General features: G+C 39.1%; 1 protein-coding gene across 2 annotated transcripts; it reads left to right on the top strand.

The window, feature by feature from the left end:
- Nucleotides 1-27170, top strand: LOC145493437 (uncharacterized). 2 transcript variants are annotated; one of them, XM_081472906.1, is made up of 28 exons: nt 1-161; nt 375-1311; nt 8617-8723; nt 9029-9122; nt 9639-9745; nt 10402-10495; nt 11236-11339; nt 11466-11551; nt 11687-11769; nt 12499-12564; nt 14362-14476; nt 14693-14752; nt 14954-15097; nt 15655-15708; nt 16867-17959; nt 18526-18613; nt 19454-19538; nt 19851-19925; nt 20452-21186; nt 21520-21667; nt 22403-22573; nt 22672-22721; nt 23091-23140; nt 23711-23795; nt 24312-25181; nt 26041-26112; nt 26225-26249; nt 26391-27170. In XM_081472906.1, exons 2-28 carry the CDS (start codon nt 473-475, stop codon nt 26948-26950), a joined length of 6060 nt encoding a protein of 2019 aa, XP_081329032.1. In that variant the 5' UTR covers nt 1-161; nt 375-472; the 3' UTR covers nt 26951-27170. The 2 variants fall into 2 exon arrangements, with proteins under 2 accessions (XP_081329032.1, XP_081329031.1); XM_081472905.1 differs by having other exon boundaries at nt 18523-18613.
- Nucleotides 27171-27763: the final 593 nt, after the last annotated feature.

Below are 27763 nucleotides of genomic sequence, written 5' to 3'. Positions count from 1 at the left end.
CTGCACCGGTGAGAGAGAGCGAACAATTTGTGAAAGGTGAAAAGTGATTTCGACGGGAAAACTTCCACATATCTCTTGATGAGGGACCCGTCAACTTGCCGTAAATCTCCACGTCAAATCTCCATGAGTGTGGCCGCCCTTGGTCGGTAAATTTCGCCAAGGTATGGGGGTTTCAATTTTATTCTTGAATTATTAAGTTGTATGGTAGTCGAGGTTCTGTTCATAATTAAATACAACTTCCCAGGAAAAGGAAATTATAAAGTTCGGACAAAAAAGAGGCAGAACAGGGCTGTTCTTCTTATACTTGGTTTTTCAGTGTGTCTGGAAAATGGCTTTGTTTTAATAATGCGTGTTTTTCACTCTAAACTTCGCAGCGCCAGAATGAAAATTCAGAGTCGAAACTAAATCTCTACGGGTGCTCACTTTCCCAACGCAAGGTATTACGTTTTGACGAAATCTCGCCCATCGTTTCATGTGGACGATGAGCTCTGGCGACGAAGAGAACGATGAAGGCATTGAACCTGGTATTATCGACGAAACGGACCCCGTGTTCCGTTCTGTCGCTGAAGCGGACGTCAGTTTGGATGAAATGATGAGTTTGGCATGTCGGCAAGGCAAACTCGACATCGTGGAGTTGTTGCTGGAAAGTGGAGCGCATGTTGATTATCGGAACAAGGCTGGCAATACACCGTTGTTAGAAGCGTGCAGTCAGGGGCACGTTGAAGTGGCACGTTATTTGTTGGACCATAACGCCAACATTGATGCCCCCACTGAGACCACCTCTGATAGTGCCCTGACGTGGGCATGCACCCTTGGCAACGAGGCCATTGTGGAACTGCTGTTGGAAAGGACATCAGATGTTGAACATCGAACCAAAGATGGTTGTACAGCGCTCATGTTTGCGGCACTGGCTGGTCACGTGAAAGTGGCAGCCATGCTGCTTGATCATGGTGCAGAGATAAATGTTGAGTCGGATAGCAACAAGGATAGCCCCCTTACTTTTGCTTGTTGGAAGGGGCACTGTGATGTTGTTGAGCTTCTTCTGGAAAGGAATGCCAACATTGAGCATCGCACAAAAGAAGGTTTCACACCACTCATGTTTGCCGCCCTTGGGGGTCATACTGATGTGGCGCGAAAATTACTTGAAAGAAAGGCTAAGGTTAATGTTCCCAGTGGAAGTAATAATGATATCCCGCTGACGAGTGCCTGCTGGAAGGGTCACCATGATGTCGTGAAACTTCTTCTGGAGTTTAAATCTAATATAGAGCATCGCACAAAGGATGGCTGCACTCCGCTCATGTTGGCGGCACGGTATGTAGGCCTTAATATGTATAACGTAATTTATAATCCCTCTCAGTGACCAGGAAAGCCTATGAGTGAAATAGATAAACATCCCAGAGTCAAACATTTTGAGCAAAAATCCCAATAGTAGCAGGTAATGACTGTGCAAGTCCTTGGGATCTAAGCTACACAGTTACGATTTTACAGTAATTCAAATTTCCTGTGTGTTTTTGGCTAACCTTGATCTTCTTTGACAGGACAAATGTATACTGATAAATTCCCCTTACTTCCCTACCACTTGTAAACCATAGTTTGTTTTTTGCCAAAAACTGACTGAAGTCATTTTCATGGGTGGCTAATGGTCTTTTAAAAACCACAGGCCTGGCAAAATTTTGATCAAATTTCATGGGTCTTGCAGTTTTGTTTTCTAGCAGTTATGTGCATCACACAGTCTCATAAAGCTCTCTCGCAGGGTTTCAATTTTTTGGAAGGCTAAGAAGGTCTTGAAGTAATGATTTGTTTGTTTTTTATATATATTTTTGACATCTGAATGTCTTAGAACCTGAATGTTTGGAGCTTGCATTTAAAACATTTTGAAGTCTCAATCTTGCAGTTACAGAAATCAAAATGTCTTGGGCTTGCAAAAACGCTAGTCTTGCCTTCTCCCAAAGTCTTGCATTTTTCATCATTCACCTCCCCTAGTTTCTCCTCTCATCTCTTCTCTAATCTTTTTATCAAAGATTGTTGCTCTCAACAACACAATACTTTTGGTAACTTGACACTCATGGCACAATGTGATAAGTTGAAGCATGTAAAACTGATTTCAGATTGTTAACCAAATTATTTATGTATGATAGTATTATTTCAGTTTTTGATCAGTGTGAGAAGTCCATCTACTTGCTGAAAAACAGAAAACAAGCAAAGTTTGGAGCCAGCAATGGCACAATGTGATAAGTTGAAGCATGTAGAACTGACTTCAGATTGTTAACCAAATAATTTATGTATGATAGTATTATTTCAGTTTTTGATCAGTGTGAGAAGTCCGTCTGCTTGCTGAAAAACAGAAAACAAGCAAAGTTTGGAGTCAGCAAAAAGAAGTGTTCTGTCCAAATTATAACTCTGTTACTTTTTCCTCAACAGAGATATTACAGAACAAATACTGAGAAACGTTACAATATTTATTATGTAACCACCATATTGGTGTAATTTTTTTGGATGCCAATATGGAGTTATTCAAGGTTTCCAAATTTTTTCAGTGGATCCTATGAATAGATAACAGATCAGATTAATTGATAGATTAGTAGATTGTACAATTGATAAGCTTTCACTTCAAATTTCTTTAAATACATTATTTGTTTAAATTATGTCTGAAATTTTTCAAAGATATGACATAAAATTATTTTTTGGACAGTTGCAAATGCCAAAGTGCATCCTTTCCAAAACAGTGCTATGTGTACGTCAATACCAAAATTTGATAGTTAGAGATTAATGTTTTATGTTAACAGTATTGTTATAGGAAAAATAGCTTTTTAGGATTAACAGATAAACAGATTTTAGGATTAAGTTGAGGCCTGATGACATGACCACACACATCCAGTAAAATGAATAAAACTTGTTTTCTGATTGGCTGACAAAGACTTATTTATCAGAGCAAAACAATAAAAACCGTGTTTTATAGTTTACGGGATTAGAAAATTATATCTTGAAGTGTGAAAAGAAATCAAAGCAATAAGTGAAAAATCCCTTACCTGATCTTTGAGTGCTTTAATACTTTATTTCTACTATAACAAAGTATTTACAACTTCAATGACAATCCCTTTCTGGAGTTACAGTACTGGAATACCGTAAAATCTGACATTAAAGCCCCCCCCCCCCCGCCCTGGTCATAAGTCCCCCCAGAATATAAGCCCTTCTATTTACTAGCAAAGATATTATTCCAGATATAAGCCCCCCCCCCCCCCGATATAAGCCTATGAATGTACAAGTTTGTTCCTTTTGCATTTTGTTTCAAACATCTAAATGTAATGGTATTTTAGCTTTAATTTGTTTCTCAGATAGGTTTTATCTCGTTGTTCTGAAACATTTTTGTCATTCCAGTTATGTGCCCCCCCCCCCCAGATATAAGCCCCCCCCCTCTGTTTACAAACCCACCCAAAATCCCTTTTGAAGTTATATATACAACATGTAAGCCCAGGGCTTTAACATGGGATTTTACAGTATATAAACTTGCAAATACATCTACACATTATAATTCTGTCTCTTAGTACATGTATTCTTAAATGCCTGTCATGTTTCATTGCACCATAATGTTAATTTGTGGGTTTTGCTTCTTGATTTTTAAGATCCATTGTAGTTATTTAAGACATCTTTGGCAGTCTTGTCCTTAAAAGATCAAGGATCTCTAATATCAATGAGACTATTAAATTCATGTCTTTTCTTTCTAGTGGAAACCTTTTAATGTAGCTGTTCTTTTACTCTTTTTAATGCTACAGTTAACAATAACATAACCTTAGGAACTACAAAGTAGCAGTACATTGTAAAGTTAAAAAACTTTTATATACAGTGTACATGAACATTTTTTTTTTAGTTCCAAATTTTCTTGGTGAAGAAATTTGATACAAAACGATCATCTTTATATCACGCGCCACTAATTGAATTTTTTTTCCTGAATTCAAAATTCATGGATATATAAATTTCAAAAAGGGTTTATCACACAAAGAATTTTCTTATTTGCATTAATTACAGGGGTATAATATTGATGCACAACAGACGTGATTGGTTCCAAAAATTATAGTGAGCACTTTTGCCAAAAAGTCATTTCCCCCTCTCAAAGTTTGACGAAAGAAGGATTTATTTTGTTAAGTCAATATTTTTTTGTACAGGAATATTGCTAATATTTTTAAGGATTGATGGTGATCATTATATTTTTGTTCATTTTATTTTAGTAGTGTATTTTCCCTCAAAATTTTGTAGTCTTAAACAACACTTGAAAAATATATATATTTTAAAAAAATCTGAAAAATGATTTTTTATTTCATTACAGAAAGTAAAATTAAATTTCATTTTTAATGAAACTTAATATAAGGCAGCCAATAATCTCTATGCTCAACCTGCTGTGTTTATTTAGCCTTTGTATTCTCATGCTAAATAAAATTGCACTCATTTACCTGTTTGTATTCCTAATGTGCTGGCTAATGAATCCGTGCATAACCAAGGCAAATTATATTCTATCATTAAGTTTACAGGGAAAAAAAAAATATTGCACCATATGACAGTCCCAAGCATTGCAAAACTTGGGTCTTACATAAGACAGCCTTTAATGCCCTTTCAGTATACGATTATGACAATTTCAAAATTCTTAAGGTATTGGACCTTGATTTTATGACTGAACAAATTTGGAAATTGTTGTTTCTCTTGTTATGTGGACTTTGAAGAAGTTGTTGTGGAGACCTTTCTTTTCACAAAATAATAGCTCAATGTTTAGGTAGTACAAGTACATCTACAAATCCGTAGAAAAATGAAATTTACATGTACCATTCACTTTTCAGGTTTTGAAAGATGTTAAACATCTTGTTGTTAGATAAGCCATTGAATTAGAAATCAAATTTATGCAATTACAAATCAGAGGTTGAGACACCTCACAATGCCTGTAAAGAATTACCATCTTTAATCAGCCCCAGAAGTTGACCTTGCCAAGATTTGTTTGTTAAAAATAATTAATGATCTGATGATTAACGGATAAATTTCATTTACAGTTTATTGCTGTGCTGCTTCTGTATGTGTTATGCAGCTAATGCTACAACTCTTACAAACACTCCATTTGCAATAGTATCTGAAAGATATTAGCCACACTCTTTTTACTTGACTTGCAAGAATGTGTGTTTTAGGGTAAAGTTCTGAATATGTAAGAGGTAGCAAACAGTAAATTTGCCAGTTTGTGAGATGATGCAACTCACATCTTTTTTCTGACCACAAGACTTTCCCAACCTAGTAAAAGAAACTGAGACTCCGAGAAGTTGCTGCAAATAAATTACAGACAGCAAGAGCTGTAGGGGACCACTCATTACTCCAAATTGCTGCAGTAAGTTGTTTCCCCAGAGCACACATGTCACTGTCAGAAAATGACTGTGCTCTTGATTCTGGCCAGCTTGGATTTGAACAATTCTTTAAGAATCATCAGGCATTTAGACAACAGAGGGAAACATAAATTTTTCCCAAATTTCAGCTCTGGGTACATTCTTAACAAGTTTTTAAACTTTTGTATACAAGTATAGCTTGTTCTTAAATCTCTGGCCTTCTCAACCTCCAGGTCATTACAATGCCCAATAAATTTCTTAAAGTGCTTAATAAACTGAAGAAATTTATTTACTATGAGTCCAAGGAAGATCTTGTATTAACATGTCAATGTGTTTATTTCAGGACTAAATTTCATTTGCATTTTTGTATGTTGTTTGTTTTGGGCTTAATTATGACACATGTAAGTGATTATGCAATCATTTTTTTGATCCCCTTTTAACATGTCTTGCCTTGTGGATTATGTTGTACTGGTAATAAATTATGCAACTGAAAGGCTTTCTGAAAAATCCATGGTAAAAACATGTTTTTAGCACTTACAGTATACACTATTACAGACCTTATAAATTTAAATGTTGGATTTACAAAGTATAGACAAACACATGTCAGATGGCAACTGATGATAAATTTTTCTTTTCAAGGTTTTGTTTTATATAATTATTACAAAATGAACAAAATTAAGATTTGTGATTCTTGATGAAATATTGCATCTTTTATTGATTACAAAGTAATGTTGTGTTGCTGTTTTTTCTCCATAGCAACAGCACTATTTTAATCCTTTCTAGATTAACATAAACATTTTAATCTTAGATTGCATTTAATTCAGTAGCTGGATGTTGTTATATTGTTTTCAGATGTCTTGAATACATCTGAAATCTTGTTTTAAAATAGTTTTTGGTCTTGAACTGGTTTCTTTTATCTTTGCTGCTTGCTACTTAATTCGCTCTATTTGCATTTAATGCAGTTTTTTTAAAAATGCAATTTAACGGAGTTAACAACAAGGAGCACAAGTCTTGTCTTTGCGGTCAGCGGCGTTTAGATCGGCACATGCGCCAGGATTCCATGTGTTCTTGGGCTACAAGGCATTGACAGAAGTAGTCTTACTTTGAGTCAGTCATAGTCACAGGGCTCAAAATTGCAACTCACTGGTCGCCAATGTGACCAAAAATTGAGCACTGGCGACTAAATTTTCAGAACTGGTCGCCAGCTGGCGACTCGCATTTTGTCCAATAACTAAAGAAAACCACGACACAACTTTTGTTTTTATCTTTATATTAGGAAATCAATTGGATATGGTAGCTAGTATACAACTCACCTTTCCGTTCCCAGTAAAATAATGTCTGAATATTACAAGATAAGCGAAAAAATTGAATGTATTTCAACACGTCGATACTGCGTTCATGGTGCGCCATATTGTTTCAGAGGCTTCTTCCGAAACTGGGATCGCAGGCGCACTTCAACACCATGTGCTTTTCATTTGCCGCGAAAATGGCGGCAGACACCAATCAGTTGAAGGAATTACGTGAGTTTTTACGTGCGGGGAATGAAGATTCCGCCAAAAGGTTAATCCAAACTTTGAATCCTTCGAGGAAAGCAAGTCGAAAATAAAGAACGTAACGGCATTTCGAAGAAGTAGCAAAGGGAAAATACGCAAGGAACCGTGTTTGTCTCACAATGAAAACCACAGACTTAAAATGTTTTATGCTTCGCTTCATTTAAAAATAAAATGACTATGGAGACAACCATCACTTTCGGACCAGAGACATATCAACTGAGAACAACGGTAGCTTTATAACTAAGTGTTACTCATGTTGTTTCTAGTTGTTTTCACTCTTCAATTGTGACTTTTCTTGCATGCAAAGTAACGTATAAAACTGTGTTCTTGTATAAGTTATTTATAAAATAGGTTGGTGACCAAAATTTTTCCGTTAGTCGCCAGCTGGCTCTCGAACGAAAAAGTTAATTTTGAGCCCTGAGTCAGCAATTTTTCTAGGACAATTCTGTCCAAGGGGGAAAGGTGCATTGAGGTTAACCCTATGTTAAGCACCAACCCGTGAGACAAGGCCAGATGACAACACCAGGGACTATGTGCCCTACACTTTTCAATAAGTGTGTGGGTTCTTTAATGTCCCCTGCTAACCACATAACACTGAAGATGTAGGAGATGGGGCCTACGATTTATAGTCCTTATCCGAGAAGACTGGAATGTCTAAGCATTTTGCAGATATAATTACAGAGGTAGCACATTCTGTTGGTCCGGTCTGGGGCTTGAACCCTTGACCTCCTGCACAGCAGTCTGGCACTCTACCAACTGAGCTAACCAGGTGGCAGTGTTTTCCATCAGTGTTAGAGTTTCAAGCAAGGGGACTCTTCTCAGAGGCTCTTTCCCCTCCCCTGTCCCTCCCTCTCTTTCCACTGTTTTGTCAGTGTGATGGGTGTCTGCTTTTTTCCCTTCTGCATGGGGAGGGGCTGGGTTGCCAGGATTTGCCAGCCATTGGAGTGGTCTCCATCTAGAAGCTGGCTGCCAATAGTAGATGCTTCTGGATACCTTGGTCACCCAACTTCCACTTTGCAGGGCAGTTGTTTAGTGTAATAAACTATCACTATTTGCAATATTAGGTGCAGTGCTTTTATACATTCAAAGAATTGGGTCTGAATCTTTTATTGTGGTAGAATCAAAGTGTTTCACTTGCATTGCCAATATTATTTTGTGCAGTGGAATTAATTACTCTTTCCTCTAAGCAAGGTGATTTTAAAAATCTGAACAGCAGGAGTCACAAGTAAACCATAACTGACTTCCTGCTAATAAAATAAAATATTGCAAAAATTTGTGTATATAAAGGGGTTCCTATTCTCCAATCATGTTCTTGTCGCCATTCAGAGTAGACTCTATTTGATGTAATGTTAAAGCTCCAGAAAATTCCTGTAGCCTCAACACAGGGAATTGGAAATTCCAGAGGGACAGGGACATCAGAGGGACAGGAAACTCTGGAAGAAAGAGGGAAGGGGTGGACAGTTGAATTAGTTCCCAGATGGTCCTTTGATTCAGTGGCGTGAGATTGATGATGATGATGATGAATCTCAACTTGACCATGCAGATTTCCCACCCTTGGTATCTGTTACATGTATTTACGTCAAGCTTTCTTTGGTTTATAGTGCTGTGTACATTTGTTGTAATCAACCATTGTGATTGCTTTGGTCCTGGTGGTGAGCAAATTATTTAAAACCCCTCTAACCCAGTGACTGTTTTATTGTTTACAGTGAGGGCCATTATTCAGTAGCCAAGTTGATTCTTGATAGCAATGCTGAAGTGAATGTTCCCTCTGGTAGTGAAAATAACATCCCCCTTACTCTGGCTTGCTGGAAAGGTATTGTGAACTGATCTCTTTCTTCGTACAGTACGTGTAGCTGTAATGTAATTCAGGGGTTTCATTGAGGGCCAGGCACCGGGCAAATTGACTGGCTATGAGGATGATTTTGTCCACCTGGTTTGACCATCTGGAGGAACATTTTTTCTTGGAAAGAAGTTCAGTATGAAAAGTTTTGCCCACCTGTGAAAACCAGTTGCCCTCCTGCAGAAAATGTCAATAAAACCCCAGGTAATTAATCTATGTCCTTCCCCAGTTAACTCTGTCTTCATCATAGTGATTGTATGATGAATAACTTCTTTCAGGCCATACTAATGTGGTTGAGCTTCTCTTGGAACACAAGTCAAATATTGAGCATCGTAACAAAGCTGGCTGTACTCCCCTGATGTTAGCCTCAAGGTAACATATATGAAGCTCACTTCTTTTTGTATGTGTTAGAAAGCATTTCAGTTTTCAGTGAAGGTAAGAGGGCAGGATGAACCAAATCCAGTGTTGTGATTGGCTACTTGAACGGGCAAGATGGCACTTTCTTACCTGCAGGAAAAATACTGTTCTTTGTGCCATATATAATCAATCTTCTATTGATAAAAGCTTGTTCAGTCAAGATGGCTGAACAGTGGCCTCATTGTTTTGTTATGTGTTTATGGATGTTAGGGATAGGGTTGCATAATACAAAACATCAATATCTCTAAAACGAAAGAAGATATTCCACAAGAAAACATCGTTCTTTATTTTGAAAAACCTTTCAAATGAGCAACAATTATTTTTTCATTTCATAGGCACTTTAAACAGAAATGATTATATTACAGATGGTTGTTTTCAAACTACTGGTACTAAACGAGAACTGTTACATAGTGACTCAGAATCAGATTGAAATTCAAACATGTAATAATCATTACTTGATTGTATTTTTAGGGAGGGTCATGTAGACACCACTCGTCTTTTGCTAAACAAGGGAGCTGAAATAAACACACCATCAGGGAGTAACGACGACACACCACTTACACTGGCCTGCTGGAAAGGTATTTATGCAAAATGATACTCTCTTGGTGTACACATCAGCATGAAATAATTAATGGCTATTGATAGAATTTTTTTGGCTATGAAAATTTGTGGCAGATGTAAATACAAAAAAAAAACACACTTAACCCCACCCTAGGAAAATATGTACCAAACAAGTCTTCTACATTGCTGGCAAAAAATTTTAGGTGTCAAAATTTCAGACGTTCAATGATAGTTTTACTGCACCCTCAAGGTTTTACAGAATACACTGATGGGAAAATAAGAACAATTTTATTAAGCTGTTAGGCATCTCGAGCAGTTTCTCAATTAGAGTTAGTTCTATAAAGGAAAGTGGTGACTTTGGAGCTATTTAAAAGTTTTATACTGTACTGTAAATATTTCAGACTCCAACCAGAATTTTAGTTAGTTTTATTTTCAGATATTTTTTTTTTGTCCAAAAAAATCATGCAAAGTTTCATGCAAGTAATGTATATTATAGCCCAGGGCTTACTATTGACATTTTAGGTATCATACATATTTGAACCTGTGTTTTCATCTGTGTTTTACATTAAGGAAACTTCTTGCAATGATTGCATCACCCTCTTCTGTGACTATTGAAGTATACTAAGAGCTTTTTACAACTTTCCATCATGAATATCCTTTCTTCTCCAAACAGGCCATGTGGATGTGGTTGATCTTCTCCTAAAACACAACTCCAAAGTCGATCATCAAACTAAAACTGGCTGCACCCCTCTTATGGAAGCTACAAGGTTTGATTTTGCCTTTATTTCTTGTTACACTGTGCATTTTCCTATAGTGACACTTGCCCAGGGCTAGAAAAAAAGTTAATTCCAGCTTGCCCTTGGGACAAGTGGCCTCAAATTTTTGTTGCCTTGCGCAAGTCTTACATGTAGTTTGCTCTTTTAATGACTTGGTTGGTGGACAACTTGCCTGATCTCTTGCTCATTGGGCAAGTGAGAATGAAAAGTTACTGCCTGGAAGGAAAATCTACTTGTCGTGGATGACTGGATGGCACTCTTTTCAAGCCCTGTGACACTGTATATTTACAAAACAATATTGATATTTAGTGATGAGAATACATGACAGTATTTCTTATAAACAAGGTCAAGTTGTTTTCATGGAAGGTTCACCAAAGTGCTTGCTGTAGCTGTACATAATTTGTTTAGATTACAAAGACCAGGTTTTAGGAATTAAACTAGAAGGTTGTAGTAATAATTTATTGCTGGTTCCTGTTTTTTTCTGGTTTCAAAATTCTTAGTTTTGTACATGTACCCCTAAGATTTAAGCTGGACCATTGAGGTGGGAAGATGGCATTATTTGATACAGGCAACCTCTCTCCTGACTCGCACACTATAGGACATTGCTGCTTACATAACAAGTAAAATATTGGGTTTGACCCACTTGCACCCTCACTCCCCAGAAAGGAACAGTTTTGTTTACAGTACATTATGAAGTAATATGCTGACAGTACCAATTGACTGATTTCTAGGGAGGGTCATGTCTCTGTCGCTGAACAGTTACTTGTGCATGGTGCTGATGTAGAACTTCCTGATAACTATGGTCAAAGTCCTCTCTTTATGGCCTGTTGGAAAGGTAGGTCTTCATCAATTTTTACAAACATTCACCTTTCTTATTTTGAAATAAAAAAAAAAAAAGTGTACTGTAACAGATGTTATCAACAAGAAGCTTGTGCTAAGTTACATGCTTTTACTTGTTCAGGTCACCGGGATGTTGCAGAACTTCTCCTTGAAAATGTTGCGAACAGAGACTGCCGAACAAAAACAGGCATCACGCCCTTATTTCAGGTATCACAAAAGTCTAGTACTTGTTCTCAGTGCAAAAATGTTAGTAAGAGAAGGCTATCAGTTTGGCTCTAGATCTAAGATCAAATAATCACGAAAGGAAATAAACCTTTAATGTTAGTTGCTTTTTCCCCTCAGGCTTGTCGAGAAAACCATGTGGATGTAGTAGAACTTTTGTTGGATTATGGAGCCAGTGTGAACGCACCATTCCCAAACAGCAGGTTAGTCAGATTTGCCTTTCATAAAGATCCTTGGGGAGTTGTGGGGAGGCAGTGGTCTAATGATTAGTTTGTTAGAGTTTTAATTGAACATTACAGGTGAGAGCCCAGGGTCTCGTGTTATGTTTTTGAAAAAGATGCAATACTTCCAGTCGCTTTACAGTAAAGAAGCTGGAGCAAAATGCCGGTTCTATCTGATTCTGCTCATCCTTGCCCAGGGAACAAACCATTTGCTTTACTGTTCTACCGCATTTTGAAGCTGTACAGAGTTTATTTCAATTCATGTTTTCTAATCACACAAACTTGAGGAATTTTACCACATGACATGTGCTTGGTAAGTGTAACAAGACATGTTCTGGAAAGATAAAAGAAGCTCCAAAAATGTTAAGTAACACAGTCACAATCATAATGACACTGAAAAGTACGTATTTAAACCAAGGTTAAACAAGCAAGCATAACTTAATTCTCATTATGCAAATTTGTACAATGAAAAACTGATTCACATGTCAGCTGGTAACATTCCTTTTGTGTCAAGAACAAAAGAGTTTGAAGAAATATTTGGATGGCTCCCAAAGAGGTGCTGCAATACACATTGAAAAAGTGTCATTTTTTAGGAAAAGCATATTGAAAATTTTCTCTTCTGCCTACATCGGTCTTTTGCAGGTTTAGTACCACTGCCATTCGTTAAATGGAAATGTTAACTATTGATTACAAACTGTGCTTTTATTGTAGGGAAAACCCTTTGACTCTAGCAGGAGAGAAAGGTCATGTGGAGCTTGTCTCTCTGTTACTGAGCAGGTTAGTTGAAGCTTGTTATTATTCAGCTAAAACAAAATATGACTTTCAGGAACTGCATACATGAGCACAATGTACTGCCACAACATGTTGCACAATTTTTTAAAATGTGTTAAAATGTTTCTCTTTGGACTAGGGGTATATCCTTTTTGATAATTTTTAAAAGGTTTCATTTGAAAGAAAATTAGTCATGAAACCATAAAATTTCAGGAACAGGGTTACTTTGGGTGAGTGGTGTTAGTTACTGACCGTCAGTGAGTTGTTGGAGAGTAATTGAAGCAGTGTTTCAGCCAGAACTTTTTACTTGAGGGCCAAAGTGGCCCCTGAAGACCTTTATTAGGGGCCAATTTTTTAGGAAAGGGGTCAATAAATTGAAAGCTACCAAGGAAAAATGCTTCAGGGTACCAAGGAAAATAAAGCAGTTTATTATGATCTATGATAGAATTTAATAGTAAGTGCTTTTTGAAGTACTTCTATTCAATAAAAGTTTCTGAATCAGGATCCTTGCATTACAAGAGGACAATCCATAAGCATACATGGCATAGTCAATGATCAAGGGTTTGGAATGCTTTAATGGGCGATTTCGAACACGGTCAGCCATTTGGAAATTTTGCGATGTGAGAGAATCAATACTGCAAAGCAAAAGGATGGATTGACTTCTTTTCTTATGTTGAATGTTTTAAAAGCAATACATCTTTCAAGCAAAGATCTTTCAACATGATTTTCTAGAAGGACATAATTTGTGACAACAAAAACCGTTATTGATTGTCAACTCAGAGAAATGTGGTTGCCATTATGATGACTAAACCAGAATTTTTGGTGACTGTATTGGTCGCAATTTTGAGCCCTGGGATGGCTTTTAAATTACTTTGCCTGTGTTAAGCGTGCAGCTTTGTAAAAGGGCCAAATTGGCCCTTTTTTCATTTTTCTGGCGGCCGTCTCTGATTGCAACGCAGGATTCCCACAATGGCGTGGTCTGGCAGAAACACTGCTGAAGTGTCTATTTTGAGTATTCTTCTGAACTTCCTTGAGCTTTTAAAGAACTGCTACTCTCTCTCTACAAGGAGCCAAACTGTTGGAATAGAGAAAGCCCTTTCCCTTCTCATTTTCTTTCACTGCTAACAGCAGTGACCATTAAGTGGTGTAAAAAATATTTATATACAATGTATTCAGAAATCCAGTGAATGATGTAAAATTCTGGGTTGCAGGAGAGTTAACACTCAATGAACCTGTTGCACTAGATAGTATCTGACACTGGTTTCAAAAGAAAATACTTTGTATGTACCTGAATATCTTTTCTTTGCTCAATTATGACTCAAAAGAGCTTTCCAATGGACAGCTTATAGGTGAGGTACTGGAGTGATTAGGGGGTTGGACTTAAACTATACATGTACACTGTACATGTGTTTGTAGGTCTTAGATCCAATTCTTGTCTGGAGTGAAAGTGTTGTGTTCTTGGGCAGGATGCTTTACTCTTAAAGTGCCCTTCCCCACCCAGGAGTATAATTTATGGGACTGGTCGTTTGCTAGGGAAATCTGGGTGAATATTGGGTGGGTGGGAGGTGGGGGACAAATTTTACTGGGTTAGCAGCCCATTCACATGAAGAACTCCTAGATGCCATGGAAAAATTAGTATTGGGTGTTGCACTGTTGCAGAATATATTGTCTTGTTTTGCTGTCCTGTCTTCCTTTTCATAGTCAGTTGTCGTGTGAATAATTAATTTTTTTAAGCTAGTGAATCTTTGGCATCCTTTCCCCAATACACGCACTCACTATGACTAATGAATGTAATCGTACTAGGAGTGCAAATGTGGAGTGTCACACCAAGAAGGGCTGTACTCCATTCCACCTGGCTTGCAAGGAAGGACATCTGGAGATCGCTATACAACTTCTAGAAAAAGGGGCAGACACCGAGGTAACTAATGCTCTTGCTGTTCTTCCGCCCCTCATGCACAGACCCTGTGTCTTGTTCTGTTGTTGCTGTGTTTTATGGATTTGTGCTTGGATTACCTGTACTACATGTAGTGCAACCAGCGCACTGACGCTCAGATCTATCTTAGTCACTGGTAATCTCACTAACTTGCTTTGTGTTAATAAGCAGATCGTTGATTTTGTGCTTGTCAATTTCCAGGCCAGTGACTCGCGAAACAACACCCCTCTTGTTGCATCCATGAAGAACGGCCATGCAGAGGTTTGAGATATTAATTTTGTGAAAATTATGTGTGTTTTTTTACAAAAATAAGATGTTTTTAATGAACATATGTAGCAGTCCTTACAAAGACAAAGGTTTACCCGTTTAACCTTTTCTTTTCCTTTCTTCACCTTTTCTCTATGAATGGAGAATTTAGTGAATTATAAATGTCGTGTATTATTGATTTGCTGTTTATCTCAGGTGGTGGAGTGGTTACTGGGAGTTGTGAATCATTTGCCATCTGAAGATCAGTGCCAGAAGTGTCTGGTTGCACCGGTGGACGACAAAGAAAAACATGACGATATGATGCTTGGACGAACCAAGTGCTACGACTTGGTCACCAAGGTTTGTGCAAACCAAAATCAAGGGGAACGAGCGTAATTTTATTATAGAGCTATCAATTCAGAGTTTACTGTTCGGAAGTCAGCAAGGCTATTACAAAAGCATGTAGTCTAACTTCTTTGTTCTATCACACAAAAACATTGTGTGGAGTGGCCCAGTGCTCTACACTGAAGCATGCAGGGTCCAGTTGTTCAATGGGTGGACAATGCTATCCACTGGATAAATCACTATGAAAAATCACTGGATAGTGTGGTTTGTTTTGTCAACGCTTATCCACTGGGTAGTAATTTATCCGGTGGATCGCGTTATTCATCCTTTGAACAACTGGACCCTGGACTGCAGATCAAGCAGTCTCCAGGGCTCAAGCACTTGCCAGGGACATGGGGTTGTGCATTGCTCTCACTAAGGTATTGGGAAATTTTTTTTGGTAACCTGGCAAATTTTGAAGGTGGGGGGATGGGCAGGGGCATGGGGAGGTAACCATCCTGTCAGTGATAGCACAGCCAATGACGTTTTGAGTATTTGAGTATCCTTTTTTTTTCACTGTGGTTTTTCTTTAGGCAAAGAAAGCAAAGGAACAGAAGGTCCAACGTAATACAGAAATCTTTTTGAAGGTGAGTTTAGAGTTTCACTCCAATATTTGACCGACTTCCTGCATGGTTTATATGATCACCAATCTATAACCTATGGCCTTTTGATTCCCGTATCAAGATCAATGTTACTTCTTAAGGTAATTCCTCACATTTGCATTGCGCATCCTTATTGCGCATAACTTATGGCGTCATTAGCGCGCGTTCGTGCACGCGCACATTGAAAACATGGCGGATTTGCCTTAATATCGAGTTCCGTCAGTTGAAAATTGGCTATAGCTCACTAACGAGCTCGGGCACCCCAAATTTTTTCCAGTCATTTTAATCAACTAATCATTAGCTTTGCGTGAGAAAAGACTGATCTGATTTCCATTGTTGAAAATTGAATAAATAAGGAAAATAGCAGCTGCACTATAGTCTTTCCTATTTTGCAGTTTGATAGCCGTGGCAAGCAATTTGGACCAATATTTTAACAAGGATTCAGCTGTCTGTCAAAATCAAACTTAAAAAGTTTATTTGTGTCCGACACAAGTATTGACTGTAGTTTGAGGCGTGTTTTCGTGAGTCTCAGCTCACAAAGAGTTTATAATAACTTGGAATGCGTACTTGCAATAAGCAGTAAATAATGCTAAAATGGGACATTTTTAATGCCTCACTGCTCCTTAACGAGCATGGGCACCCCCCTTTTTTATTTCATAATTAAAGTTCTCATATTATAAATATTCAGTGGACAAAGTATGAACAAAAATCTATTGGCAGTTTTATTTCAGGGGAATTACCTTAAGTGCTTGGGCAGTGTTAGGGTTAACGTGTTGTGTTCCTGGGCCAGACACTGCTGTCACAGTGCCTCTCTCCGCTCAGGTATATAAAAGGGTACTGGCAAACGTGAGAAATAATGGCGGTTGGGAGGGGGGGGGGGGTAAATTGTGATGGACTTGCCCCTCATCCAGGTGGAGAAGTAATACAACCAGCCACTTCATGTTACAGACACCAGAAGTAAACAGCGGATGATTGAATCTGCTTTCATGTACCTTGTATGATGGGCCGAGCAGTTGAATCTAACCTTTGTTTTTGATGTAACTGATGTAAGCTGTAGTCGTAATGATTAGCTAGAACTCTGTAGTGTATATAAGAAGACATTTTATTGTAAGTGAAAGTGACTTTTGCGATGTCCTGTTATAGGAACTCGAACACGAAAAAGAAAAAGAAGATATAAGGAAAAAGAAGGCCGCAGCTAAACGGCGAGATAAGCGAAAGAGAAGAAAAGCTGCCAAAGACAGTGAAGGTTCCTGTGGAAACCAAGTTGGTGAAGACCTTCCACTGGAGAACAGACCACAAGAACTAGTAGATGACTATGAACAAGACCAGGAGGAGAATGAGTGTGATGTTGTCGACACCACGAGAGAGCCTTGTACTGACGGGCTACTTACTGCAACAAGCCACAGCCACAGAGAAACCGCAACAGAGAAGAAGGTCTACCTTGTAACCCAAGATGCGCTCAAGAACAGACAGATTGCCGACGATGACAGAAACAAGCTGAAGATTTCTGCCAGTAACAAGAGACCCACACAAGATGCTAGTCACACCAAGCCTAAAAGACCTCTGAGTAGTACAGGAGATGTGTCGACACCGCAGAATTCTGTTTGTTTAAATGAGCGCAGCCATCGACGTAGTCACAGTGCAGGGAAGGAATCTGAGTTAAAAAGTCATTCCGTACAGGATAAAAATGCCAGAAAGAAGAGTGAGGATTTGGCAAAGGTCTCCAAGAAGAAAAATACCCCAGTGATTGGTGACAAGGCTGATTCTGTTAAGGCACAGAAGACTGAGATTAAAACTAAGACAACAAGCGAGGTGACTCAATCCGAAACCGTAAATTGTGTAAAGCCAGATACGAAACATCAAAACAAGGCTGAAAAGCCATTATCAAAGAAAGAACAGACCGAGAAAGCAAATAATTCTGCGAGCAGTCCAAAAAAGAATTCTTACAACAAGCAGCAAATTGTTGGAAACCCTGGCCACGTTGGAAACAAATCCTCTAGTTCGAAAGATTCCAGCCATGGGGGGACAGTTCACCCGGCAAAGGTTTCATCAGATACAACTCAAACTTCTGTTAGAAGGGGTAAAGATGGACAGAATGTCGCTGATAACGCTCACACATCGTCAATAGCGAGTGAGAGTGGTAGATTATTTACAAAGGGTACGACTTCTTCGGGTCATTCACCGAGTAGTGGTAAAACATCCGCGACGATTGAAGGAGAAAGGGAACATAAACCAGGTCAGTGACATTGATTCATTTGTAGACCATTTTATCGAGTAACAGCTCCAAAACAGTTAAGTGACTGAAAAAAAAAAGTATTCAAGCCAAGACACACGACCTACTCAGCTTGAGACCACGTTCTGTTTTGTTTAGCGCGATGGAAAAAAAAATGCTCAATTGTGATTCCTTTTGTAAAACCCACACTCACGATTGTGTTTGGATGAGGTATTCCAAGAGTCAACTAAGCCGACTTTATTTTTAAGCATAAGCTTCCTTATTTATTTTCTGGATATGATGAGATAACATACATTTTGTATGATAGACGTTTTTCTGACCCACGCCTTTGTAGGGACGTGTAATACAGTTTTAAATCAGTTCGTCTCAGGGTGCCTGAAACGTTTTCAAGATAGGTTATCTATAAGGAATTCCAATGGGTCAATTCCCACTGCTCTCACCAAGTCATTTTAAATTTTCTATTCATTTTTCGGGTCATGTAGCTGATCTTGTCAGGTTCTTGACCTGAGAATCCTCACTTATCTAGAACACAGTGTTGAGTAGTATTTAACATTTTTTTTTTCTAGTAGTGCATTCGCCGAGGTCGAAACAACAACACCACCAAGTTGGGAGGGGTGAGGATAATTGGAAGGAAGTCACGAGGAGCACAAACTCAAAGTAAGTAGTCAAGCTGTCTGTAACATCTGGGGCAGTGTGATCATCCAAGTCAGGAGCATCAAACGATAAACCAATTCATACAGTAAAAAAGTCATAGAGCGGTTTTCAGTTGAGTGTTGTAAAACCAAAACCAATCCAGTTACTTGCCAATTAGACTCAGTTAAACCAAAACCGATATAATTGCCTTATAACTTTTGACACTCAAATCAAACCGCTCTATACTGGCGTCATTGTGCTACTTGTAAATGCTAAAATGGGAGTTTTCTATTTCATTGGTAAGGGACGAAAACTATCCAAAAGCAAGAACAAAAATTTTCGGTTGACGTTGACGTTTACGCTTAAATGTACTTTCCACGTAAACGCTCTCCAGAGTAGATAAATTTATAACAGAGAACTATCTCCTTTTATATTCTCTCGTATCAACAGCTACACTGGTAAACACTAACGTCATGTCTAGCAATTTACGCATGCTCAATGTCAGTTTCGTACCCAGGCGCCTTGGTTTAATAGCTATTTTAACGTTAACGTATTCGTTCATCGTTTACGTGTTTACGGGCGTGAACGATCGTCAGACTCGTGTAGACGAACGTCTTTGTATGCGTTTACAGACGTAAACGTATAGGTGTAGACGTCGTCGTAGCTGTAAATGTAAGGATTAGTCGAAATGATCGACACACAAATTGAATACAGAGGTCACCAATTTAACTTAAATCAGTGGAAATTTTGGTACTTAATGAATGATGATGAATCCTTCGGTTACCCTTCCAGCTTAACACTGACAAACAATTAAACAAACGCTTTTAAGTTGAAGCTAAAATATTTTTTTCTTCTGAATTTCAGGACGGTAATGTTTCAGTTGACCGCACCAAATGCAATCTGTGGACGAGTCATTGGCCGCGGGGGAAGCAAGATCAACTCAATAACGGTATGTAACTAAAAGATGCATAAACAAGGTATGCTTTACCCACTCGACGTGCATTGTACACATTTACAAGGTAATCTGTAAGACTGTTTTAACCTCAGGCTTTTCCAACTTAAACATAAAACACTTTATTACGGGCCAAATACTTACTAGTAAACAATGACGTTTCATTCGTGTTGTTTGACTGTTTTATTTATGGTGCTTTTGGAAGAAACGTGCAAGATTGTAGCTTAATTAGCTTTGTAATTATAGTTTTGATTTGCTTCTTGTAATGAGCCAAAATGTTAACAAGGTTTTTTTTGTTGTTGTTTTTAGGAGGATTCGGGTGCGCAAATAACGATTGGTAAACCAGAACCAAAGAATCCAACAGACAGAGTTATCACTATCAAGGTACAGTTGATGGCAGGAATACAATTGTACTATTGCAATATAAGATTCAATAAGATTTTTAAAAGTAGACCATTTGTTTACAGTAAGGAACACCACAAACACCAGAGGTTTTTTTTTTATACTTTTGTTCTGTTAGAAATGGTATGGACTCTCCATGGGGCTATTGGGAGAGGTCAATAATGGCATGCTAGTTATTGTCAATCTCCTGGTTGAAAACCATGCAGTCTGTGGATATCTCAAACACCACAGGCTTTATATAGCGATACTTTTCCCTTGATTATTGTTTTTGAAACTAGGTAAGGATGTTACTTTATTTCGTATTCTACAGAAATGGAATGCTGTTTACGTTTGCCTAGTACGACTCTTAAAATGGTTATTCCAAACGTAGAATATTTCTTACCACAATAGGAGGTCCTTTTCTTCCTACATGGACGATGTAATTTCTGTCCAGCCAGACCCCTATCCTCTAGATGGTTGTCATTATAAACCAAAGGATTAACAGTTTTTCTCTGTCTTTGTTTTGAAGGGCTCCAGTAAGGCAGTCCAGAGGGCCAAGTTTCTTGTCACACAAGCCTTAAACACGCCCAGTACAATCGGACAGACAACACCCACCATCTCCACTGCTACCACGTCAAATGCAATGTCATCCTCGGACAGAACAGAAACCAGCGCATCACCAGCTCCAGTCAGAGGAAACTATGCCGCTATCCCATCATCTTCCTCCGAATGGCCGACCATTGAACAGGCAAATAACATGGCAGTTCAGGCGCCGCCAATGAAGACAGTGGCTCCAAACAAGACTGAAAAACCTAGCGAAGAACTGAAAAGTTCACCGGAGCTGAGCGATGGCAGCCAAGACGTGTTTGAAGATAATGCAGCCGTGGCAAGCAAAGCTGAAGATGCGACATTTAACAGCTCTGAAGCAGCGAAAGCCTTTGTTACCTCGTCTCCTGTGACTTCTGATGCGACACAGACCTCATCGTCAGCTTGGAAACCGTACATACAGTCACCTCAAAGCATGGGTGCTTGTACGAGTGCTATGACAACAAGTATCAGTAGCAGTGTGACTCTGATTAGTTCGCAGGCTGCAGAAAGCAGGTTGACTTCGGCAAGACACGATGGCGGTGCGACAGCTTCGTATAAGCCTTTTCGTTTGCAGGAAAATCCAGGTCCACAGGTGCAGAGTCAATCCAGAAATAACAGAGTGGGTGATAGCAAGGGGCTAGCTCCTGCAACTTCACAGGAGAATTGGGAATCAAAGGTAATTTTAATGTGATTTTGTTTTCACACATGAGCTATCAAGAGCTTGTTGTAAAGGGTGCGTGGATCAAGATTGAATCGGTGTGCCGCTAAGAGAACTCTCCTTCAACTCACTGTGAATGAGAAAGGTTTCTCTTGCTAATCAAGTAGTAGTGTATTTTTAATTACTATTTGCTTGATGTTTATTTTATGAAATTATTATGCTTTTGGCTAGGTAAGGTTACAAACCTTCCCTGGGAAATTAATAGAGAATTTTACGTTACCGTTTCTTGTCCAGTTGTCAAGTTTAGACTGAAGTTTTAACGCTTACCGTGTCGTTTTTTGTTCCATCAAGGGCCACAAATCTTCACCGACCTCTGTAGCAACAGTATCCATCAGCACTAGTGCCGTCACAACTACTACTAATCGAGATCTTCACATCACACCTGAAAACCCTTTTGGAGTCATTGGGGAAGTTGCTACTGCCACTACCGCATTTCAAAGTAATTTGTCACTTGCAGGATAATCCTTCCACTTTCAGAGTCCAAACTTCAGGCAATATTAATCTGGTTCTTAAAAAATTTTCAAAGTTTTGAGAGAAACCCTACGTGTGTGACCATTCAAATGAAAGCTATCGAGCAGTACTTTTATTATGTTGTACAACTTGGTTCTATCTTTAGTCTGTGGATGAAACCCTAGTTTGTGACCATTCAAATGAAAGCTATTGAGCAGTACTTTCATGCGGTACTGTTTATTAAGCCGTACAAGGTGGTTCTAACTTTTAAGTCTGTGGATGAAACCCTAGTGTGTGACCATTCAAATGAAAGCTATTGAGCAGTACTTTCATGTGGTACTGTTTATTATGCTGTCCAAGGTGATTCTAAGTTTTGAGTTTGTGAGTGAAACCCTAGTGTGTGACCATTCAAATGAAAGCTATCGAGCAGTACTATTATTATGTTGTACAAGGTGGTTCTATCTTTAGTCTGGATGAAAGCCTAGTTTATTATGCTGTACAAGTTAGCTGTAACATGTTAATCTGTGGATGAAACCCTAGTGTGAAAATTGCTTAAAATGTTGTATTACGCCCAGTCGCTTGTAAACAGGCTCTCACAATACAAAACTCTGATTAGAAGCTCCACTCTAGTCCAATATACGCGTAGCAATAAACCGAGAAAAGCTTGAAAATACTTTTAAACAAAGCTTGCGGATCTAAAGTACATGTATCCTTATCCTTCTAGCTGAAGCTGCAGTTGCAGAGTTTACTCCGTCCCAGCAGGAGGGGTTGCTACAGAACAGAGCCCCTTCATCGTCTTCTACAGATGGAGCATCGTCAGGGTTGTTACCATCTCCAAGGGAACGAAACAAGTCCAAGTTTCCTTACTTCAGTCCTTGGGCTTCACAATCTACAGGTAAACGCGCCTCTCCCACTCCTCCTTGCTTTTGTTATTGTTAGCAGTATTATTTGAATGCCAGTTTTAATGGTTTTTGTTTTCCACGCAATTTTCAGGTATCTCCGACATTGGCACAGATAGCTTTGCATCGGGACGAAAGCTGGAGGTAATGCGTTTGTTTTTGTCAAATTAATTGAGTACTATATCAACACGAGGGACTGTGTCTCTCCACGTTTCCAAACATGGAGAAAAAAATTGAAAAATACGACGCGTAGCGGAGTATTTTTGACGAATGTGGAGGTGTTTGGAAATGTGGTTAAACACGGTCTTTCGTGTTTGGTATATCTTTTCATTCGATACTAAAACTAAGGAGAAATAGAGAAGAAAATTGTAACAATATATGCTAATTAAGATCAGATGCCCAAACACCGTCACTGTCACCGTTTCTTTGGTTTAAACTTGATGAATTATTAATCCGTTGGAAAAGTACAGTTCGGACGCATTTTCCTGATAGGTAATCTTATTAATTCTTTAGGGTCCTCTGCCTGGAATGGAACTTTTTACTAGTAGTTTGTTCAGCAGCAGGTAGGTTGTAAAATTCTCTCACCTTGATGCTACTGAAGTAGCAATCTGTTCTCTTGAAGGAGTTACGTCACGGTTTGCGTTCCTTGAAAAGTTGAGCAAAAATTTTCAAGTCCGTCGTTTGTAATCCGTGTTTATCTTGTCCATCCTTCACCATCCTTGTTCCTTTATGGTTTATTATTATCTCTTTGATGTTTTTCTATCTTAGTGAACTACTATTTTCAGGTTTTCTTCAACTTAAAGATAACTCAAAAAGTAACTCAAAACACTGTGACAAGGTTCCTTTAAGTTTGAAATTTGGTGTTTTCGTTTCTGTAGTGCGCGAAGTGCCTACACCTCTTGGAATTTCTGAAAAATGTTTGATTTTTTTTGTCATGCTGGAACAATGGTCCCAGAAAATTGCTGGGAATTTTAACCGAGTCTTGGAAGATTCATATAAAATTGAAATCTGCTACGGTGGTTTATTTACCTTTTCCAACTTCACGTTTTTCTCAAGTAAGTGTTTCACTAAACAGTTTCTTTAAAAACTAATCACTCTGTTCCTGTGATTAAAATGGTTTTTGTCGTTCTTAGTTCTCTGTCATCATATCCTTGGTCAACTGGTGAAGATGGCCGTGAAATTGAAGAAAGATCACGAAGCATCAGTTGGTCTGGCCAGGTAGGATCCAGCACCTCTTAATATCAACCTAGATATTCTCCTTACTGTATAGTATACAGTCTTTTAAATGTTATGGGAGAAATGGGTGGTTCGTCAAAATGTTTTCTCGTAATTTTCCTTTTTTTCCTTCTTGTGACGGCTCTACTTGGAAGTGTACTAATTGTTTACTCTTGGGACTTGGGAATTGGGTAAAAACGAGAAAAATTTTAAAAGCTTTTTGAGGAAAGGAATTTTTTTCAAGAAATGAATTTCCTTTGCATTCGCTATTCTAAACTTAAGATAGTTTGTGACATTTTATTAAAGATGAAATTTGCTTACTTTGAGGCGTCTCATGTAGCTCTTACTCAGAGCATTGTTGAGTATTATTCAATAAAACATTGAAAATTGTCAGGTTACCCTGAAAAAATGTAAGAGGGAGAAAAAATCTCGATGGATAAGTGCTGCATCCTGCATTCACTTCATCGTGTAGAAACTAGTATTAAGTTGTATGTTAACTTATTTGATGCCCGGTTGCAGCACGACTACCAAGGCGAACATCAGTTCATATCACCGGTCAAGGAAAAGTTCTCTCCTTCAGCTCAGAAATCCGGCTCAGATGCGGCCGCGATCAACATGAGAGGAGCCTCTGACCTTCGTGGTGATTCTGGAACTTTCAAACCGCTGTCGTCAGGGATCTGGGGACCAGTGACGTCACAACCTCCTCATGCTGCCTCACTGTCTGTTGTGTGCGACGAGGGAACTCCAGATAAACAAGCTTGGAATAACTCTGACAGCACCAGCAGTAGTAGAAGTAGCAGTAGGCAGGAGCTTTCGTCCATTATGGACAGTGACGTGCCCGTGAGTAACACTATGTGGAATTCATCGGCGTTTGTCGAGGACATGACACCGACTCCACAAGAGGCTCAAGGAGGAATGAACACAGCGCTGTCAGATCAAGGGGTGCCGACGGGTTCACAGTGGGTGCCGGGTAGAGGAGCTTATAGTGCTCCCTCCTCACCTTCCCTCCCTCGTACTCACAATCTCCCGGAGTCAGCACCTCCGTCGATGGGAGGCCGCCCCTCTGTTGATGATTTCGCCGTACGGTCTTGGGCTTCCAAGCAGAGAAGTCCGCGCTCTTTAAGCAGCAGTGAGCCCTCCACGGGGTGGAATGAGAATCTGCCTGCACAGCCGAGACGATCTAGTGTTGATCTGTCGCAGTCTGGTGGTGGCGAGAACAGCATCCCTGCACATCCTTGGCAACAATATTCTCGCATGCCACAGGGTTATCCACCTGGATTGACGATGAGAGAGAACTGGCGCGAACAGCCGGCCCCCACGAGCAGCAATTCAGAGATCAACCAACTACTGCAGCGACTAGGACTGGAAAAATACGTACCATTGTTTGAGGTATGGTTGAAAAATGTAACTTAAATTGGTTTGTAAGCCGTCTTAATCTTTCTCAATTTTAACCATCCTTGCTATTTTTGGGGGCTTGTAATTGGGTCTTACTACCTTGATAAACAATTTATTTTCTGAAGTTTGCTGCGATTTTAGGGTTATTGCGATGTTAAAACTGGGACACAAAATTAAGTAATATATGCTATATTGAATCACGTTTTGTAAGATATAAAGTTATCTTCAAATAGGAGAAAACTTCGAAAACATCCAAGATTGGTAAAGACAAGAGAAGATTTTAATGTTAGCAATCAGTCTTAAAGGGCGAATTGTTAAACTCCATCCTTTCAAACCGGAAACCTTCAGGAATAGGGAAATAAAATCGGATGGATGAATCCTTAAGACGGAATCCACCAGAAGTTCGAACTCGAAAAACCTTGTACCAACATTATTTACATGGTATTGTAAACTCCTGTACGAATGTTTGAAATATCTTCTAAAACAAATATTTCTAGCAACACCAAGCGTCGAAAACAAATGTTGAACTTCGTATGAATCATTTGAAAGTACTGGTGAAATGAAAGTGATGAAATTTTTTCATGTGTTTGCACAATGTCTCAGAACTTTGAAATTTGTTTTCTCTCGTTCCCATGGGAAATTGTTTTCGGTGTTATTTCAGGCAACTATTTATATCTTACGCTTTAAGAAAATGTGAAAAGGACTGTGAAATACTTAAAATTATTCTGTTACCAGATTTTTGTCCACTAAAAACTGAAATTGCTCGATCTTTTATCGGATTTTGTCTTAATCCTTAAAATGAATCATTAAAACAATACTATTTGCCTAATGATATTTTGCGTACCCGTTTCAGGAGCATGGCATCGACGGTGTTCAGCTCTCTCAGATGGTCGAGGAGGATTTGGAAAATCTCGGCATACCTAAGGTTTTTGACAAACTTGTAACCCTTTTGTTGATTGTGTGGGTTTTCTGTTTTTGAGAGTTTTCCATTGGTGGAATTTGTTAATCATAACTAACTTGTCTCATCTTGCTTGCAGGGCCCACGGTTAAAGCTATTGCATGGTATGTTTATGTATGATTCAAAATATTTTTTCTTTTTCATATGTACGCGACGCGGACCTTTATATACCATTCATGGCCTCTGTTTCACTGCGGCCTGAGTCCAAAACACTGATCATCATTTTTGTGTTTTGTGTGTCGCAGGTACAAGATGGTCGGGTGGAAACTTTCAGACACCAGGGAATGGATTTGTCAAGACGGATCCAACCTCAGCCATCATTCAGTCGAACAAAAAACCCAACAAGATGGAACAACAACCACTGTTTAACAACCAGAACCACATTCTTCAACACCACAGTGATGCTCATCTCTCTCCTCTAGGACACAAAAAACAGGCCTTGAAACAACCCCTCCACCCCTCAGTCTTACAACCTCTTAGTAACCACGGCAACCAGCATCTGCTGTCCCTCATGACGTCGTCTGGTCGAACGCTGAATCCTACTCAGCACGTTGGGATGGGGAGTCAGAACCACGCGAGTAACCACGCGAGTGGTCACGCGAGTAATCTCCCTCCTCGCCCACACTCAGCTTCTGGAAATATGACTAATAGTCAGGGGTATGTTCCGGTCGGTTCCCACGGGGATCAAGCGATGCCGGGGGGTTATGTTGCGCAACAGGGGCAGTTCGTGAACCCCATTCCGTACACGCAAGCTCCTCAGGTATTTTATCCCGGCGGCTTTTACTACTTCTACCCGCAGCAGTAGAAGGCTTTTGTCTTGACACTTAATTTATTGATTCAAATCATTAGCCTCTTCTTGACACTTGTAATTTATGATGTATACGCGATGAAAAGTTGTCGGGGATTTGTGAAAAAGAACCATTAAAGAACAAATGTTTAGATGTAGATTCGATATTTAGTGAATGGACGCAAGGGCCTTGGTTGATGTTTGAGAAAGAAGACCTCATTAAAGTTCACTTATTGAATATGCAAGTTGTTTGTAGTTGTTTTGAGGCTGAAATTTAGGTTTTAGAAATCTACTCACTCTGAACTACGTGTAGCTGTTTTGGCAATTGACATTTATATTACCTTCATATCCCGGAAAGAAAACTGGAAAACTAGTTGAAGTCGACAACCTGAGGTAAATTGTGAAAAGGCGCCGAGCGCTTTGTCGACTTCGCCATCCTTGCCGTCCTCAATATAAAATGATTATGAATCAGTTTTTTTTTCAATACTCTTCTAATCTTGCTATTAATTCGTGCCAGCGAACGAAATCATAGGAGATGTCCATCTTCGTCGTTTAGCTATAGCTATGTAACGTAACGTAACGTAACGATTATCATGGACGTGGCGTGCGATTCGTTATTTTGCGCCCTGAAGCAACGCGCCATGACAACTTTAGTAAAGACACTACTGCCTGTGGTGAAGAACATCTCCACTTCTTCCGCTATACGTTTATTATAGTAGTTGTTCAGCAACAGATGGTGGTTGTATTTTCACATGTTATGCTGGTCGTAGCGGCATTGCATCGGATCAACCCGAAATCGGAAGCTTTCGGAAATTGTCGTTATTTCGGGAA

The sequence above is a fragment of the Orbicella franksi genome, chromosome 7 (genome assembly GCF_964199315.1).
Source record: "Orbicella franksi chromosome 7, jaOrbFran1.1, whole genome shotgun sequence".
NCBI classification, from domain to species: domain Eukaryota; kingdom Metazoa; phylum Cnidaria; class Anthozoa; order Scleractinia; family Merulinidae; genus Orbicella; species Orbicella franksi.
This window is presented reverse-complemented; position numbering and strand designations above follow the sequence as displayed.

Bases quoted from the DNA above. Each gene is read 5' to 3' on its own strand.
- LOC145493437 (XM_081472905.1), top strand. From the start codon at position 473: ATGTGGACGATGAGCTCTGGCGACGAAGAGAACGATGAAGGCATTGAA. The intron at 9,123-9,638 runs GTAACATATATG...TTGTATTTTTAG, and splicing joins CCCCTGATGTTAGCCTCAAG to GGAGGGTCATGTAGACACCA. The intron at 21,668-22,402 runs GTAATTTGTCAC...TTATCCTTCTAG, and splicing joins TGCCACTACCGCATTTCAAA to CTGAAGCTGCAGTTGCAGAG.